This window comes from Drosophila persimilis, unplaced genomic scaffold, assembly GCF_003286085.1.
Source record: "Drosophila persimilis strain 14011-0111.01,24,50 unplaced genomic scaffold, DperRS2 tig00000191-arrow-pilon, whole genome shotgun sequence".
NCBI classification, from domain to species: Eukaryota; Metazoa; Arthropoda; class Insecta; order Diptera; family Drosophilidae; genus Drosophila; species Drosophila persimilis.
The window spans coordinates 4915586-4932777 of record NW_020825298.1 but is presented as its reverse complement, the minus strand read 5'-3'; the positions used below and the strand labels follow the sequence as shown (position 1 = coordinate 4932777).

At 45.8% G+C, this 17192-nt stretch overlaps 5 protein-coding genes across 7 annotated transcripts in view; 3 read left to right on the top strand and 2 right to left on the bottom strand.

Moving 5' to 3' along the window:
• The window catches only part of LOC6588863 (protein chiffon), a 63686-nt gene that overhangs the window by 7384 nt on the left and 39110 nt on the right, over window positions 1–17192 (bottom strand). The window contains exon 1 of one of the 2 annotated variants that reach the window (XM_002015276.2): window positions 2012–2075. The exons of the other annotated variant lie outside the window; for it this stretch is intronic. The gene's annotated coding sequence lies outside the window, so the exon portion shown is untranslated. Of the gene's footprint in view, window positions 1–2011; window positions 2076–17192 lie in introns of those variants that run through there. 2 annotated transcript variants of the gene reach the window in all.
• LOC6588864 lies at window positions 3732–5298 on the top strand. Its single transcript, XM_002015277.2, has 2 exons — window positions 3732–3807; window positions 3897–5298. Exons 1-2 carry the CDS (start codon window positions 3768–3770, stop codon window positions 4238–4240), a joined length of 384 nt encoding a protein of 127 aa, XP_002015313.1. The 5' UTR covers window positions 3732–3767; the 3' UTR covers window positions 4241–5298.
• LOC6588865 (protein disulfide-isomerase A6 homolog) lies at window positions 5776–7565 on the bottom strand. The gene is made up of 2 exons (XM_002015278.2): window positions 7390–7565; window positions 5776–7322 (listed from the first exon to the last, which is right to left on the bottom strand). Exons 1-2 carry the CDS (start codon window positions 7400–7402, stop codon window positions 6022–6024), a joined length of 1314 nt encoding a protein of 437 aa, XP_002015314.1. The 5' UTR covers window positions 7403–7565; the 3' UTR covers window positions 5776–6021.
• LOC6588866 lies at window positions 8415–14372 on the top strand. Of its 2 annotated transcripts, XM_026988337.1 has the most exons (7): window positions 8415–8465; window positions 8537–8640; window positions 8701–9353; window positions 9422–12090; window positions 12193–13439; window positions 13501–13986; window positions 14043–14372. In XM_026988337.1, exons 1-7 carry the CDS (start codon window positions 8439–8441, stop codon window positions 14278–14280), a joined length of 5424 nt encoding a protein of 1807 aa, XP_026844138.1. In that variant the 5' UTR covers window positions 8415–8438; the 3' UTR covers window positions 14281–14372. The 2 variants fall into 2 exon arrangements, with proteins under 2 accessions (XP_026844138.1, XP_002015315.2); XM_002015279.2 differs by having other exon boundaries at window positions 9422–13439.
• Window positions 14554–15294, top strand: LOC6588867 (proteasome subunit beta type-4). The gene has a single exon (XM_002015280.1). It carries the CDS (start codon window positions 14554–14556, stop codon window positions 15292–15294), a length of 741 nt encoding a protein of 246 aa, XP_002015316.1.

Genomic DNA, 17192 nt, shown 5'->3' with positions numbered 1-17192 from the left:
GCCACCCAGTTGAAAACTGTTCTGCGACAGCTGTTTTGCTGCAGCTGCAGTTCAAAAACCCGTTTGTTGTATTTCATTTCATTTATTTTTCTTTTAAACATATCCGCTTTACATGGAATAAAACTGATCGGTGATTCAATCAACTGAAGCTAAATTTCCACACCGTTACCTGATCCTAAATGCCGATACGTTTTTGATTATATCGCTATCGATTTTAAACAAAGTCGCGCCACGTTCGTCCCCTTCTGCACAAAAAAAAACTTGCTTTTTCCCGACGTTGTCGTCGGCAGCCGCCCTCTTTGGAGTATGGAGGGCAATGCTTTTAGCAAACACAGCACGGCATGGAGCACAGCACAGCACAAAACTAAAGTCTTATTTGCTTTCTCGTTCGTCGTCGTCGTCTGCGTTGTCGTGCGGCTGCGAGTCTGCTTTCTGGCTGCCCCTCTGCTTCTGCCCTGAGTAACATGTTTATGTATCTATTCGTCAGCAGCAGCGTACAAATATATTTTGGTGCGTGTGTGTGGTGGGGTGGAGAGGCAGCCATGACAGAGAATTTTGCTAACTTGTCTTTATTGCAGTTGCCATGCAATTTGCAGATTTAGCCAAGCAAAAAGAATGCGAATGAGCGAGCACAGGCAAAGGCATAATCAACGACCGATATTCAACACGGTCTGGCAAAACAGTATGGCAACATTGCTAATCCCCCCCACACGGAGAGCCACAAACTTAGGCCCGCTTCTCGGGCTATGTATTTGGCTATCAAGAAAAGCTTTTATATAACCTGAAAAACAAGCACAGCACGCTGCGCTGGCACTTTTTGTGCGCCATTACAATAAACGAAACGAAACGTAAGGAAAAATACATGACGAACCAAGTGCGGTGAAGGTGGGGAATGGGCAACAACAAAAAACTCACCACAGCGGCAGCAGCAACACAAATGAAAATAAATAAAAAGAGGACAGGGCAACGAAAGCAGGGGACAAAGTGTAGAGCGAAAAAAATAATACAAAAACACTACTATACGAAATAAGAGCAAACAGAAAAACGCACAATTTGAACTCGGCAAAGAGGAGAGCGACACATGAGCATACAAATATATACAGACGTACATATGTACGCCTGTACATATGTACGTGCGTATATAAAAATTCATGTGAAGTCGCCGATGAAGCTGGCAATGCGGTGGAGGCCGAAACACACACAAATCACACATACCCTACACACATACGCACGCACACCGTTAAAGATATACAAGCCACCACTGAGGCAGAAAAGCAGGCCCAGGGCAGCAACAAAAACAATCGTTGCTGTTTGGCGTTTGTAATCGGCCTGTACAACGGTGTGTGCACAGTGGTCGCCAAGAGTAACTGCTCTCTTTCAGCCATGTTTTAGTACGTTTATAACATTTAATGTTGGTCCCGCTCTGCGACGCCACATCAAAATTAATGCATTGATATGATAAACGTTGGTTATGGTTATGATTCTGGTTCCACAAAAACTGGCATTTGTCCCACTGTGACCGGCGTTTCTAGCTCATCCAGTCATGTTTACTTGTTTCATATCCAACAACAACTAAATTGTTATTTCAACCACTGTGCCATTCTGTTGTCTCTACCTCCGCATATACTTTGGGACGCCGCCGCTTTTGCTGTGTGGATTTTTTGTCGTGTGTGTGTTATTCACAATTTCCGAGTAATACTCGTTTTTTGTTTTCTTTATTTCATTGCACCGTATTTCTTTTGCTCTCGTTTTTTTTCTTTCTTTTTTTTGTAAAACACAAACACACGAACGTACGAATGGGAGGAAAGATATAAGAAATCAAATAAAAATGGTGACGAATCGTTTGAAATTCAAGAAAAAGCCGAAACTAAAACTTTTGCATAAAATAAAACAACTAAATGTCAAATACACGTACATATACTACAAAGCCATTGCAATGGCGGGAACTACGGTCAGTTTTGGGAAAGGGGAGGGGGGAGATGGATAGGGGGGTAATTTGTGGGTTGCTTACCTTTTAGAAATTCACGTAGTTGCTCGGCGGATATATTTCTATAGCCCAATTCATTTAAATGCTGCAGTATAGCCCGTGCATCCAAAGGCAAATGTGACATTTTCTTTTTGTTCAGGAGTAATCAATTGTTCTTTATTTCTAGATTATTTTTTCTTATATTTTGTTTATATTCCACCACTCTCTCGCATACACACACAAACACGAACACATGCAGATGCAGTATCACCGTTTCTCTTTCTTGCTTTTCGTTGTTGTTGTTGGCTTTTTACTGTGTTCACTTTCGGCTGCTTCTTCTTCTTCGCCGTTCGCTGCCGACAATCGAAAATTGTTCACTGTACTTCTGTTCGCTTTATTCGCTGTCAGCTCGCTTTGCGTTGGCTTTATTTTTTCGCCAGCGTCTCAATTACTTAACTGAATTCACCTGCGTAAAACCAACTAGTTACAATTTTAAATATATACACAACTATCGGGGACGAACAGAGGCGAGCGAGCGTCTATTGCCTTCGTTTCGTCGTATACGCCTTTGTTATTTTAGTTGTTTTCAGCTATTTTCTGTGTATCTGGCTATGCGAAAATAGTCCTGCACGCCCAGTTGGAGTGTGAAAATGCAATTATTATTAATTTTCACATATTTTCTTGCTGGTTTAGTAACAATTTTCACCAATTGAAATTAAAATGTACACGAACAGCACAGCGCACACACGCTTGACCAGTGTGACCGCGGATTTATCGATAAAATATACCGTCCGACCCTCGGAAATATACCGAAACATACCGCCTAGTTTTCCAAATATACCGTAAATATACTGACGAATTCAATATCTATTTTACATATTCCTCGTTTTTGATCTTCTGTGGAACATTAATAGCTACATAGAACATTTAGCCATGCCCACATAATTTTATCCGATTAATGAATCAATTTTGTACTTAACTGGCTTATTTTAACCACTTGCTTTTATTGCATTTTGCGTAAAAAGAGGTTTTAGCGAAATAAGTCAAACAAAAAACAAGTAGCGAAATAGGTCAATCAAAACAAACGAATAAGGAAATTGCTCAATTTTGATAATCCATTGAATAATGCTGACTAACTAAATATCTCAGCAATGCCCACATAGTTTTATCCCATTGATGAATAAATTTTCTACAAGATTGGACAGTTTTTAATCCTTGCTTTTATTGTAAAAAAGGTTTAAACGAAAAAGTTCACAAACGTACACACGCTCGACGGACCAAATTTTCGTGGAATATGTTATCGATGGGGGCAAGTGATGAGTCGATAGACACGAAATTCCAGTCGTTTTGATAGCAAAATGTGGCATATATTTTGGCATGGCCGAGTGTGACCAGATGTGAATGCCCTACGGTTACACTGCTATGTGTTATTTTTACAAATAAAATCAGTTGAAAGTTTAAATTTTGTATGAAAGCAAGCAGGTATTATTTTTAAAGTTATTTTATTTGTTTTTTTCACCTTTTAATACCATAATAATGCCCAGTTTCAATTCTTTTAGGTCTATGCTTTAACCCACCTGTTTAAATAGAGGGGGTGCAGTGGGTTAAGTTCTTGAGTTAATCGGTATATTTACGGTATATCTTGCTATCTAGACGGTATATTTCTGAGGGTCGACGGTATATTTTATCGATCGCACTGGTGTATTTTATCGGAGGCTGCTGCGTCTGCGTCGAACGCGTAAATAAAAAATAACGTTATCTGCTTGCTGTGCGTGGTTTAGCATTAAATTGAATTAGTAAAATGTCGCGCAGTGCCTATATCGCGTGTCTGCTGGTGTTGGGTGAGTTGTGGAAGCGGGTTAGCGGTGTGTGAAAGTTATTGAAATGCATGTTCTCGCTCTCATTTTCACCCCCTTTCTGGGGCACGTAGCCTGCACTTGCCTGATTGCCACCGTAAATGCATCGCGCAGCAGCTATTACAGAGGCTACAAGGTAGCTGAAGCGCCCCCCACTACGCCGCCACCGCAGACGCCCAAGGAGTATCTGGACAGTAGGGCGGGCCTCAGCACCTTCGGCATCATCCTTATCATATTCACGGTCATCGTGCTTTGCCTGATCTTCTACTACGGCATTATTTGCTATCCGCTGTTGTGTCGAGATGAGAAAAAGTATCGCTTCATGGATGTATCCTCCACAATCACCGCGGCCACATCGCGCTCTATTCAGTCGATAGAGAACTATCCTGAGCAGAAGCACCACCATCAACTTGCCTGATTCTCCGAAATTATTGATTGATTAGCCCCTAGGAGAGTATCGTAGAATAGTTTTCCGAATCGATTCGGATGCAAAAGACTTTTCCACGAAGAAACACGAAACAAAATTCAAAATAATTATGCTTAAAATATTTAGTATTAACATAGCAATAACCAGTTGAGCACGAAGAACGAATGGGAATTAATCATTCATAATTGTAAATTGGGTTTCCTACGGATCCCACATCCACATCCCTCCTCAAGGTGTCTGTCTGTCTCTGTCTCTGTCTTTGTTTCTCTGTTTATCTGTTGTTTCGTTCATGCGTGTACATTTACTGTAGGTTCTCGACAGCGCAACAAGTTTGCCTGGCCTGCAGAGACCCTTTTTCACCCCACCTCCTTCTCATTTTCCCTTTCTCTGGCTCGTCCGGGCCCCGTTCTTTGGCCGTTTTCATGCTGAGGCCAACAGTTTTTATTTCTTTTTATGCAGGTAGTCTCTCAGCCCGGCCGCGTCCAAAACGTTTACACTCTGCGCTGGCCGAGTCTGTCCGAATGTCCCAAGACAAAGCCAAAGTGTGGCAATTGAGTCACGTTGTGCGGCGTTGTTTCTGATGAAATATCTTAAAATTTGGCAAGCAAGACTCTGCTTTGCCTGCGTCTGTGTGAACGAACTTCTTTCGCCCTAATTTACATATCGAATTGCATATATTATCTCATATCTCTGGTAAGAAACGAAACGAAACGAAAACCCCGATCGAATTGAACTCTTTGTGATGCTTGAATTTTTCCCATCCTATAAATCATTTGCCTACAGGTTGTACTTAAATCGAAACCAAGTACTTAATAGAGTATATGTCATGCCAATCATAGTTTAAGCGCCAATCGATTTGCCACCAAGATACGAGTACCTTCCATTCGTAATGCATTTAGTGCTGCATCTAAACTATCAAATGTGTCAAATTATGTACGTTTTTAGACGTCATTTAGGATTTAAGCGTAAACCACTTTATAATTATACATTTTTGGACATTTTTATGAGAATTTTTACAAAAAATAAACTGCCACGGATTGAATGGTGTAACGAAGTAAATGTTTGTTGGGGTATTGTGCTCTTTATGCTCTGGCGAAATTTACAGAAACTCTTCATGCTATGAGGTAGAATAGTTCTTAGAGGTCTCAGGGGGTCCTACATACTGAAGACATCTTAAATTTAAAGCAAAGTATGAAGGGGCAAACTGATTTCTTGCACCAATTATTCTATTTTAGGCACAAAATATAACCAGTAACGCAATTGGGTCCAACCAAAAACTGGTTTATGAATCAGATCGAACCGAATCGATTATAATGTGAAATAATGACTATTTAGATCTCGAGTCACCGATTGGGAATCCTACAGAAATTAGTATGCATTTTATGCTATAGAATAAATTAAGTTCTTTTCTATTCTGCATTCCATCAATTATGAATAAAGCATTCATGCATCTCTTGGGATCTATCTTTATAGAGGGAATCAGATTAACACCCGCCTATAATTGACTCGTTTGTTTGTTGCACAATTTTATTCATTTCATGGTACACAATTCTCATGTTCGCTGGTTTCAATTCATTTAGATCTAGTATGAGGAAAGTAGTAGAAAAAGCTAATAGATAATAATTATTTATATTAAGATACGATGGCTGACTTATGAAGTTCCTTATATCGTTTCAAAATGCAGTATTTCGTTAGAAATGTGTTCATTAGGTGTGGAAATTTTGAGCTTAGGCTGCAGTCTTGATGGTAGAGTGATGGGAGAGAAGACCGCTCTAGAGCTCATCCTTGACATCATCATCCAGATCAATGTCGCTCAGATCGATGTCCTCTTCGGTGGGTAGCTGGCCATCCTTGCCATCCCAGGGATCGACGCTGGCAATCGTGGGCTTCTTGGCGCCACGCACGGGAGCCGTGTGACCGCGTCCGTATGAGATGTCGCGTAGGAACTCGTTGATGCCGTCCTTGGAGAAGGAGCCCTTCAGCACTGAGAACTTCATTTTCTTAAAATTAACTACTGCCAGAGCGGGATAGCCAAAGCCTCCAACTTCCAGGGACTCCTCCAGAGCCGGCTGCTGGCCACCCTCAGCCCAGGCCCAGCCCCACAGCTTCTGCTTGTACTTATCGCCCAGGGTGCGCAGTGTGGCGAGGAACTTGTTGCGGCACTTGGCATCGCAGTCTAGAATGTGTGGCAGAATAGAGATAATGCACAGGGGCTTGCCCTCGCAGGTGCTATCTAGGGTGGATTCGCTGGTGATTTCTACCAGCTCGGGAGCGGGCACATTCTCCGTATGCTTGTCACTGGCCCAGCTGACAATGTCCGAGGCTGTGCGTCCACCCTGATATTCCTGAGCATCGCTGGCACTCTTCGAGCCGGCAGCGAAGAACTTGATTGTCGGATAACCGCGAACATTGTACTCGGCCGCCTTGCTCTGGTGGGCGGTGGCGTCCAAGGCGCCCAGCTTCACCTTGCCCTTGAGCTCCTTGGCAGCCTTGGCCCATTCGGGTGCCAGATTTTTGCAATGTCCGCACCACGGCGCGAAGAACTCCACCAGCCAAATGTCATCTGAGTTGAGCACCAGCTTGTCGAAGTTATCTTCGGTTAATTCAATGACATCATCATCGCTGGATGAGCTGCTTCCGCCACCGCCGCCGCTGCTTCCGCCGCCCAGAGCTGCTTGCACCTTCTTCTTTACCTCGGCAAGAGCCGCCTCCGCAATTGCCTTAGCTGTGCGCTGGCCATTAAAGTCCGTGGGCGAACGCTTGTTGCTGCCAAAGATCTTGATGGTGGGAAAGCCACGTACTCCGAACTGGCCGCTGAGGGTGCTGTCGGAATCGGCATTGACGGAGCCCACCTTGACGACGCCCTTCAGGGCTTTGGCCAACTTCTTATACTCCGGCACCAAAGACTGGCAGTGGCCGCACCACGGGGCATAGAATTCCACAATCCAGACGGCATCATCTTGCACGACTTCGCGATCGAAATTGGAGGGCGTCAACTCCACGACGCCATCGGAGGGCGAATAGAAGGCATTGACACTGCCGCTGGCAATGAATGCCAACAACAAAAGGCTCGCTGTGTGGGGGTGTATTGTATGTTTATGATATCCATTTGAGATATTCCAAAGAAATGTTGTACTTACACAGCTGTCTCATTGCTTCTCTTCTTCTTTAGATGGAATATGCCGGTCTTAGCTTACGTGTCCCTAAAGTTGTACTTAACGTAGGATTCTATTGGCACTTTTCGGTTGTGCTTATCAAACCAATGCTCCGCTGCCTGTTAATCACTTCTTTAAGAAATACGTGTAGAATGCGAGGCGTCTTTTATATTTTTTTTTATTTACCACGTCACTACCACTACCGATAAAACATAGCGATGAAAATCTAACTTAACCCACTTAGACCCCCTCTGTTTAAACGGGTGACCAACGGGAGAATCCATCCCCTATCCTACCTCTTTAAAACGTCAACAATTTCAAAATATACCGTAATATATTTTGTATTCCAAGTTGCATCAATTCCATCGTTTTTGATATTCGGTTGAATATTACCAGCTAGCTAAGACCCTCAGCTCTGAACTTATTATTTTAACCGACTACTACATCAATTTCCCACAAGACTTGTTAACTTTAAGTTCTCATCTTTATTGGATTGTTTATAAAATAAGGTTAAAACAAAAAAACAGTTTAATTTACTAGTTTACTACACAATTTCTAACTACACATACTAACTACATTTTCATGTAGTTATCAAAGGCGACACCTGAAGGGGAAATGTGTACGATTCGAAAAATGTTTGGCCGTTTTTTTTCATATAAGCCCCATGGAAGCGCCAGTGTGAAAAACCTCCGTTACCCACTTTTTTACATGCCCTTTTTTCCGACATTTTCGAAAAAATCTCAATTTTGATGGCAAACGATCGGGATTTCGATGCTGATCACGAATCAGTATTCGATGTGGTCTGGGACACGGCTCTAAGTGGTATTTCTACACGGTTTCTACATTGGTGCATTGGCACAAGAGGGTGAATCTAAGACGCGTCTTAAAAAAGCGCCACCTCGTTATTGCTGCGCATCATGCACACGCATTCGACGCCTACAATTTGACATTCACAGTTTGTTTATTAGAACAAGTTGGCATGCCCGACCATTCAAACAAAAATAGCGGCATCGAATGCATTATTTTGCATTAAAATGGAGAAAAATAAGCGCAGGAGTTCGGTGAGTGTATAAACTACATATATATGCCCACTCGTGTCTGTGTTTCAACTATTTTACATTAATATTTTCAGTTGCGGCAGCCGCCAGCCAGAGATGACGATCAGACAGCGGCAGCGGGGACGCAGAATTGCGTGCTCAAGCGTCGCATCAGCTTTAGTGGCAAGAAGTCCGTGAGGTAAGTGTACAATCGTTTGATTCATTTAATTTACGGAAATAATACTGTACTGCTTCACAGAGAGTTCGTGAATACGGAGGAGCCTCACTATTGGGAAGACTCCTACGAATTATCGGAAATCACCAATGGCGAAGACAACAGCAGAGAGAAGGCGCCGAAAGCTGGCCCCAGCCAGCAGGCGCCGACAGCGGACAAAGAGAATATACCGCTGCAGTTTGAACATGCAAGCACCAGAATCGATATGACGTTGAACCTGCGGACGAGCATCGATGTGCCCATGTTTCCATGTGAAAAGAATCGCAATCGCCCCAATTGTTCGGTGCCCCGCGAGTCGCTGTTTGCCGAGAGTTTCTCTCTCTCTTCGATGGGGCGGGACAAGCTAAAGGATACGCTGTACAGCCATCGAATCACGGACAAGACCATAGATCTGATGCAGATCTCATCCAAAGTTAGGGAAGACTGCTCGTTGGAGTTGTCCTCGTTTGAAATGGAAAATATTAAAACACAACCAACGAAATCTGTGGGTGATTCCTTTATGGACATCACGCCACTGGGATATACTGGTCCAGTTACTTCTGCAGCTGCTGCAGTACTCGTCCCAGTAGAAAAGGAGAATGTTGATCCTGTTCAGAAATTGGTGCATATGGAGGTGGAAGAGGGCCAAAAGGAGATCCAGAGGCAGGCAGATATATCCTTTGACTGCGACATGAATGGTTGGTTTCTTTTGCTTACTCTCTTCCTTTGAACAGCTCTTAATATGAAAACATTTGCTCTCTTGCAGATTCCGATGCCAGAGACCGACTGTCGTCACATGGCTTCTTTCAGACAGAGCCCAACAATAGTACCATCAACTACCTGGGAGACGAGTCTGTTCTCATTCCATTCGACATGATTTCTGGGGAAAACATCAGCAAGAAGCTGAACTTTCGTCAACTGAACGATGACCTGGAAGCGGGAAAGATTAAGGTCTTTGCGAACGGCCCCAGGACCCCGTGCACAGATCGCAAGGCCAAGCATAAGAGGTTCTGGCATGGCCTAGATGAGGATCAGGATCAGGATCCAATGGACATCAACATAAGGAGCATCAAGCCGCGCGCAACTTTAAATTTCAGTGAGAATATGACCATGTCCCCCTTGGCACAAACAGCGCCAGTAACAGTAGCGGCAGTAGCAGAGCCGTTGCCGCGGGAAAAGCTAAAGATACCGGATGATAAGCGCAAGTATCGGGTCTCGCAGGCGGATGAGATGATGCTGGACAACACGAACTTCCTGGCACATGCCAAACTGGGCGATGAGACCCAATCTCGCAATAGTTCCAAGGTCTTATCGAGGAGAGAGTCTACATATGAAAGCTCGGAGCTCGATTTGGGAACGCCCAAGAGGAACAGCAGCTGCAGACCGGACTTCCAACCATCCACCATGCAGGAGGCACCATCGAAGCATTCCAAGCCCAGACAGACCATTCATCTGTCTGCGGAAATGGAGCAGGATGTGTTTCGCTTGGAAGATGCTGCTGCCGCCATCCCTCCAGAGCGCGCCTCCTCTGCCAGACGTACCTTCAGCCTGAACGAGTCCATGGACCAGGAAAATATTGTCGACGAGAAAGCCAGAGCCATCCAGTCCGAGGATAACGTGCCGCGCAACCGCACCAAATCGAAACGTAGGGAGACTTTGCTCATGGAGGAGAGCATGGAAGAGGATATTATAAGTCCTCTCAAGGAGCTGCATCTCAAGGGAAATGCTGATCCGGCAAAGGGACCTAAGTCCCGTCACACTCTCCACTTGGCGGAACCGTTGGAGGAAGACGAAGCCCTCCCCCGGAATGCTGCAGCCACTGAGGCCATAAGGAAAGATCGTAGGCACCTGGCTGAAGCCGTTCAGGAGCATCTTCAAATGGGAAATCAGAGGTCCAAAGCTAGGCAGACTATTCTTCAGGAGGAACCAATAGAGGAAGATGTCGACAATGCAGCTACTGGGGCCATAAGGAATAAAGCCGTTCAGCAGAATCTACCCATGGGAAATCAGAGATCGAAAGCCAGGCAGACTATTCTTCAAACGGAACCAATTGAGGAAGATGTCACCGCAACGGGGGCAATACAAAACAAATCCGTTCAGAAGCATGTACCAATAGGAAATCAGAGATCGAAAGCCAGACAGACTATTCTTCAATCGGAAGCAATAGTGGAAGATGTTGACGATGCAGCCACTGGGGCCGTAAGGAAAGATTATGAGCACCTGGCGGAAGCCGGTCAGAAACATCTACCAATGGGATATCAAAGATCCAAAGCCAGACAGACTATTCTTCAGTCGGAACCAATAGAGGAAGATGTTGACGATGCAGCTACTGGGGCCATAAGGAAAGAAGCCCTTCAGCAGAATCTACCAATGGGAAATCAGAGATCCAAAGCCAGGCAGACTATTCTTCAGGCGGAACCCATAGAAGGAGAGTTTGACTATGCAGCCACAGGGGCCATGAGGAAAGATCGTAAGCAGCTGGCTGCATCCGTTCAGGAACAGACGAATCAGAGATCCAAGGCTAGCCAGAGTATTCTGCAATCGGAAGCAATAGAGGAAGATGTTGATGGAGCTACTGGGGCCATAAGGAAAGAAGCCCTTCAGCAGAATCTACCAATGGGAAATCAGAGACCCAAGGCTAGACAGACTATACTTCAGGCGGAACCAATAGAGGAAGAGTTTGACTATGCAGCCACTGGGGCCATGAGGAAAGATCGTAAGCAGCTGGCTGAAGCCGTTCAGGAACATCTACCAATGACGAATCAGAGATCCAAAGCTAGCCAGAGTATTCTGCAATCGGAAGCAAGCTTCATAAGGAATGAAGCCCTTCAGCAGAATCTACCAATGGGAAATCGGAGATCCAAAGCCAGGCAGACTATTCTTCAGGCGGAACCAATAGAGGAAGAGTTTAACTATGCAGCCACTGGGGCCATAAGGAAAGATTATGAGCACCTGGCTGAAGCCGTTCAGGAGCATCATGTGCCCACTGGAGATCGTTCGTCGAGATCTAGGCAAACACTGCTTACGGCAGTACCCATCGAGGAGGACTATTCCATTGCATACCAGAGTTCCAAACCGAGAAACACTCACGAATCCAGGGAGGAGTCGGTGGCCTTCAAATCCAGAAATACTATTATGCTGGCGGAACTTAATGAAGAAAATATGACAGCCGTTCGGACGTCTAAAGCTCGCCAGACTCTGCTCTTGGCCACCTCCATGGAGGAGGAGGAGCAGTTGAGGGAACCACCACTCGAGAAGTCTACAAAAGTGGCTCCAAATCGTGGATCCCGGGCTGAACAGACATTGATCATGTCTGAATCTATGGAAGAAGAGGAGGAGGAGGAGGAGCACCCGAAGGAACCCGCATTCGAGAAGTCTGCAAATCGTGGATCCCGGTCCCAACAGACATTGATCATGTCTGAATCTATGGAAGAGGAGGAGGAGGAGGAGCACCCGAAGGAACCACCATTCGAGAAGTCAGCAAATCGTGGATCCCGGTCCCAACAGACATTGATCATGTCTGAATCTATGGAAGAGGAGGCGGAGAAGGCGGCCGACTTCCAGAGCCCCCTTCAATCAACAGGAGCTCCCCCGGAACTCCTTCCGATCACTCCCATGTTAAAACAAAATGGATCAGGGTCACTTAATTCCATGAATGAGTTTGAAAAGTTCGAGGAAGAGACCAATCAGGCGGCTACGCCTCGCGGTCCGCTTCCTAAGACATCGGCATTGCTGCAGAAAATACGCTCCATGGGCGAGTCCATGAGAATGAGTTTGGAGGGCGATGCCTTGGGATGTGGCACTCCTACACGGCACAGTGGAGATGCCAAGCGATTGTTCGCCCACCTCACGCCCAATCTGCCAGAGGCCAAAAAGCGCAATACCCATCTCTTTGGGGATATGGAGATGGAGCAGGAGATGGAGGCGAGTATTGCCATTAAAGAAGTGACGGCAGCGGTGGACATGAACTTCGACTTGACCTTGCAGCCCGTGAGAGGCCTTATTGGAGAGCACATGTCGCGATCCACTGTATTCGAGGAGAGACCCATCACCGTTTCAGATGTGTCGGCCTACTTCAAAAATCTGTCGTGCAAGGTGAAGAAGGAGCCGGCTGAGGGTACGATGGAGGTGGAGCGCGACACTTGCCCCAGGGACAGTGGAAGCTCCACAGACCGTTCGTTCAAGAGCTACGCACCCACAAACAAGAGGTTCATCAATCTGTCCGGGGACACGACCATCTTTTCGGCTGCCATAGTGGAGACCATTGACGTGGATCAACAGGAGAACAACCAGATAGACAATGTACGGCTCAGTTTGGTCTCCACTCTGGCCGATGAGCCGGACACGGATGAGGAGGCACCGGCTGAGGACGCCGTGGCACTACCCAAACAGCCTGAGCCTCAGCCTCAGCCAGAGCCTGAGCCTGAGCACTGCCAGGAGCAGCAGGAGAGCTCTCGAGTGGTGGCTGCTGGGTCCAGTGCGTCCTGCAGGAAGTGCGCGAACTGCAGGAGATCCCTGAGTGAGCCAAGGCTGAGCAACGACTCCTTTGTCCTGCCCACCCAGCCGCAGTGGGATATGACGCGGGAAATTGAAATGCTGCGACGCGTGAGAGCGAAGCCCAACCTGGACGACGTGCACAAGTACTGGCAGATCAAGGAGCAGGAGAGGCAGACGATCGCCCTGGAGAAAGAGCTGGACAGTTCGAGTGAGGCGTCCGAGGAGGAAGAGTTCAGCGAGTGGGACGTGAACGAGGTGATGGCAACCTACAAAAGGAAGATGGAAAGGTGAGATCCATTGAAATACAAAGTTTTCCAGGCATCCATTCTAACCCGCTCCGCCACCTAGATTCAAGCGCAGTCTGGCCGACAACCAGGAAGTGCTTCAGCAGATGCTCGTCCCACTGGAACCAGTGGAAACGTTCTTCGATCGCCTGCAGGACATGCTGGGCGAGCAGCAGCCCAACTGGATATTTGACTACCAGCTAAAGGTCTCCCAGAAATTGATCTTCACCCATCGACTGCTCACCACATTCCGCCTGATCGTTGACTACGAGACTGTGGACGAGTTGGAGACAGCCATACGGGTGTGCGCCATCAATGTGGAACAGGCCACAGTCATTCTGCCACTGCAGAGCTGGACGGCGTTTGAGCACCTGCTCGACTTTCAGCTGCAGCTCAAGCTGCCAGTAAATCTCACCGACTCGATCGAGGGCAGCAGCGTGGAGGCCTTCGCACAGTTTCTGCAACGCATAGATGCCATTTGTGTGGACATACTACGCACATTCCACAAGCTATTGGCGGTGCTCACAGCAACAAGGGCGAATCTTCTAAGGTACATTGTTCATTATCCCGTGTGTCTTCGATTTTATTTCTTGTTTTTCCTTTCAGGCAAGCCAATCGAATCGTTGTCAAGAAGACTGTGCGCCGGCACATTGAGGTGGATACACGCACGCGCTTGGAGAAGACCGATTTCGTGATTGAAATCGCCAATGTCGAGGCAATTTCGTTCAGGGATATTCTGCAGCCAAAGCTACATTTCTTCAACGAAAATATTCAGTTTCTGCCCACGGGAGTGGCCTTTTTGGAAGCCTTTCTAGATCATCCCGAACAGTATCTCAAAGTTTAATCGTTTTTAAAGGTACAAAATAATATAGTTGAAGTTTTAGCATTTGTACAATTCAATATACCCCTATATAGATTGTTATTTTTTTAATCACAGCGGAGAATAGTTAATTGTTTAATTTGTGGTATAGATTAGAGTTCGCTGCTGTGTACAGGAGTCCCCTATCAAGGCAGAGACCTTCCAATTGGCATCTAATGATCAAGTAGGCTGGAATATACATTCCAAAAAGTATTCCCAAAGAAGTCAGTCGTAGAAAACGTCTCTCTGAAAATAGAAATGATCAACGGGGATTACGAAAGGGCCAGCCCGGAGGAGGTGGCCCAGTTCCTGAAGTTCATTGGGATCAACGACGATCCGTTCGGTCAGACCGTCACCGCGGGAGGCTCCGTCATCGGAATTCGCTACGACCAAGGGGTTCTGGTGGCAGCCGACAACTGTGTCCACTTCGGATCGACGCCTCGGTTCCAGAACGTGGATCGAGTCTTTAAGATCAACGAGCAGATTGTTATGGGCGGAGGCGGTGACTTTGCCGATATTCAGATGTACAAGCGGACGATTGATGCGCAGGTCGTAACGGATCGGATTTACCAGGACACCACCGAAATGAAACCCAAGACCCTGGCCGGCTGGTTTCGGAGTACCACGTACACTCGTCGCAGCTCCAATGATTTCTCGGCTGTGGCTGTAGTTGTGGGTGGAATGGAACCGCAGGCGGGACCCTACCTCGCCTACATTGATAGTCGGGGACTCATCGTTGAGGACTACGTGGCGACCACTGACACAGCCCAGCAAATGGTCCTGCCCATGGTGCGCGACAGCAAGCCGAAGGACCGAGAGTTTACGGAGGAGGAGGCCCTAGCCATGATCCGCCAGGGCATGGAGACGTTGAACAATCGCGACGCTCGTGCAATTCCCTACTACACGGTGGGCGTCTGCAACGCCAACGGATCCCACATCGAAGGACCCTACAATGTGAGCGAGGACTGGACTCTCGCCCGCCACAATAGAATACACTAAAGCCAGACAAACGATTGACATTATATTATGGACTCACATATGGAAAACTTGAGAGTCTTTAAATATCCGAATCTATCTCCAAATGTGGCTAATCAGCAGGAGCAGAACACTTCTCTCTCCCTCTCTCTCTATCTGTCTCTATCTATCACTCTCTGTCTGCCCTCCACGAAATTCCGTTAAACAAAATGCTTAATTAATTTATTTAGATGGAATAGTAGTGAAGTACGTTGATATATTGTTGTGTCGCTATTATCATTGTTATTCGGGTACTTCAAGTAGCAGAGTCGCTTGCCTCGTGCCAGAGCAAGGAGCTTTTTACAAAGTATAACTTTTTTGATAGGTCTGGCAGCCTTATAAATTTGAATTTTCGTGTCTTAGCAAGGATTTTGTTTTGTAAGTTGGACCTTTTTTAAAATGTCTGGCAGCTTTGTAAATTTGAGCTTGAGTTTTTGGTTCGTAGCAAGGATATATTTGATACTGTCTGGCAGCTTTGTAACTTTCAATTTGAAATTTGGTATCGTAGCAAGGATCTTTTTGAAAATTGAACCTTTCTTAAATGTCTGGCAGCCTTGTAAATTTAAATTTAAATTAAGCCTCGTAGCAAGGATCTTTTTGTAAATTTTACCCTTTTTAAAAAGTCTGGCAGCCTTGTAAATTTAAATTCGAAATTTTTCGCCGGACAATTTGTAATTTAATTAAAAAATATAATTTTAAACTTAACTTTTAATCATGCCATATGTTATTTGAATAGTTATAGCAAATTTTCTCTTCAACTTGTTGCCACAAAAACTCAACAAGTTGTTCGTATACGAGTATTTACGTCCCATTTCGCTGGTCCTTTAATTTCCCTTGACCCCAGGCACAGTCCTACTCTAGCCTCCTCCCTTCATCCATCTAATTTGGTGAGTCCGTTCAGGCTTTGATTTAATTTACTCGGACATTGTTCTGGTATCTGTTTTGTATGGCGCTGGGCTGCTGTTTTGTCCTTCCATCCCCATCTGCCCCAGAAATAGTGGAGCCGGAGACTCTGGCTGCTCCGTTTGTGGCGTGCGCATATGAGATAAAATATGTGGTCAATTTTACTTAATAGCGACTTAGTAGTAGTGTTGCCAAGATTTATGTGACGTTCATATTGCCTCCGACGGAGAGCTAGTACTTCCCCTCTTCGTGCGGTCTCTTCAAGGGTTAATTGGGGGAGTTCTCCATGGTTTTTGTCTTTCACTTTGTGTATTGCTTTTATTATTATTGAATTTTAATGCATATCGAATGCACACATAAAGATTCAATGTCACAGAGACATAACTTCTCTCTCGGGGCAGGAGGGAGGGGGCTGTGGCAACCCTTTGTAATGTTTATGCCACATTCGGTTTGCCCTCTTCGCTTTCACCATAAAAAGGCGTAATATTTGTATTACGCCCTATCCTTGGGCTTATCAAACAAACATTTTCAGACTGCGTATGCCCAGCGGAGCAATCTTTTTATTGATACGCTTACGGTTCGGTAGCAAAGGGTGTGTGCCCACTGCTCCAGCTCCACCTCCAGCTCCGTCTCATGCTCCTTCGCCTGTTGTGTCTGCACTTTTGACTTGCCATGACGCCTTGTCAAAACACCTTTCGTGAAAGGATGTGTGACTGTCAGTGACAGTCCTCTGGGGGTGGTGGAAGGGTTCATCAAATGTGGGTGTACGAGTGGGTGGGTTCAAGCACTCGTTTCTGCTTCTCTTTTTTTTTTATCATCGAATGGCATTTTGCAACGTGTCATATTTACTCTGCGGATTTGTCCCATTATTCACTTGACAACACCGTGGTGGGGCACTCGGTAGTCGCTTCCCAAAACTCGATTCAAGTGCCTTTTGCGGCTTAGTTTAAAGTTCATGCCTTTGCCACGCGTTTTCCCTT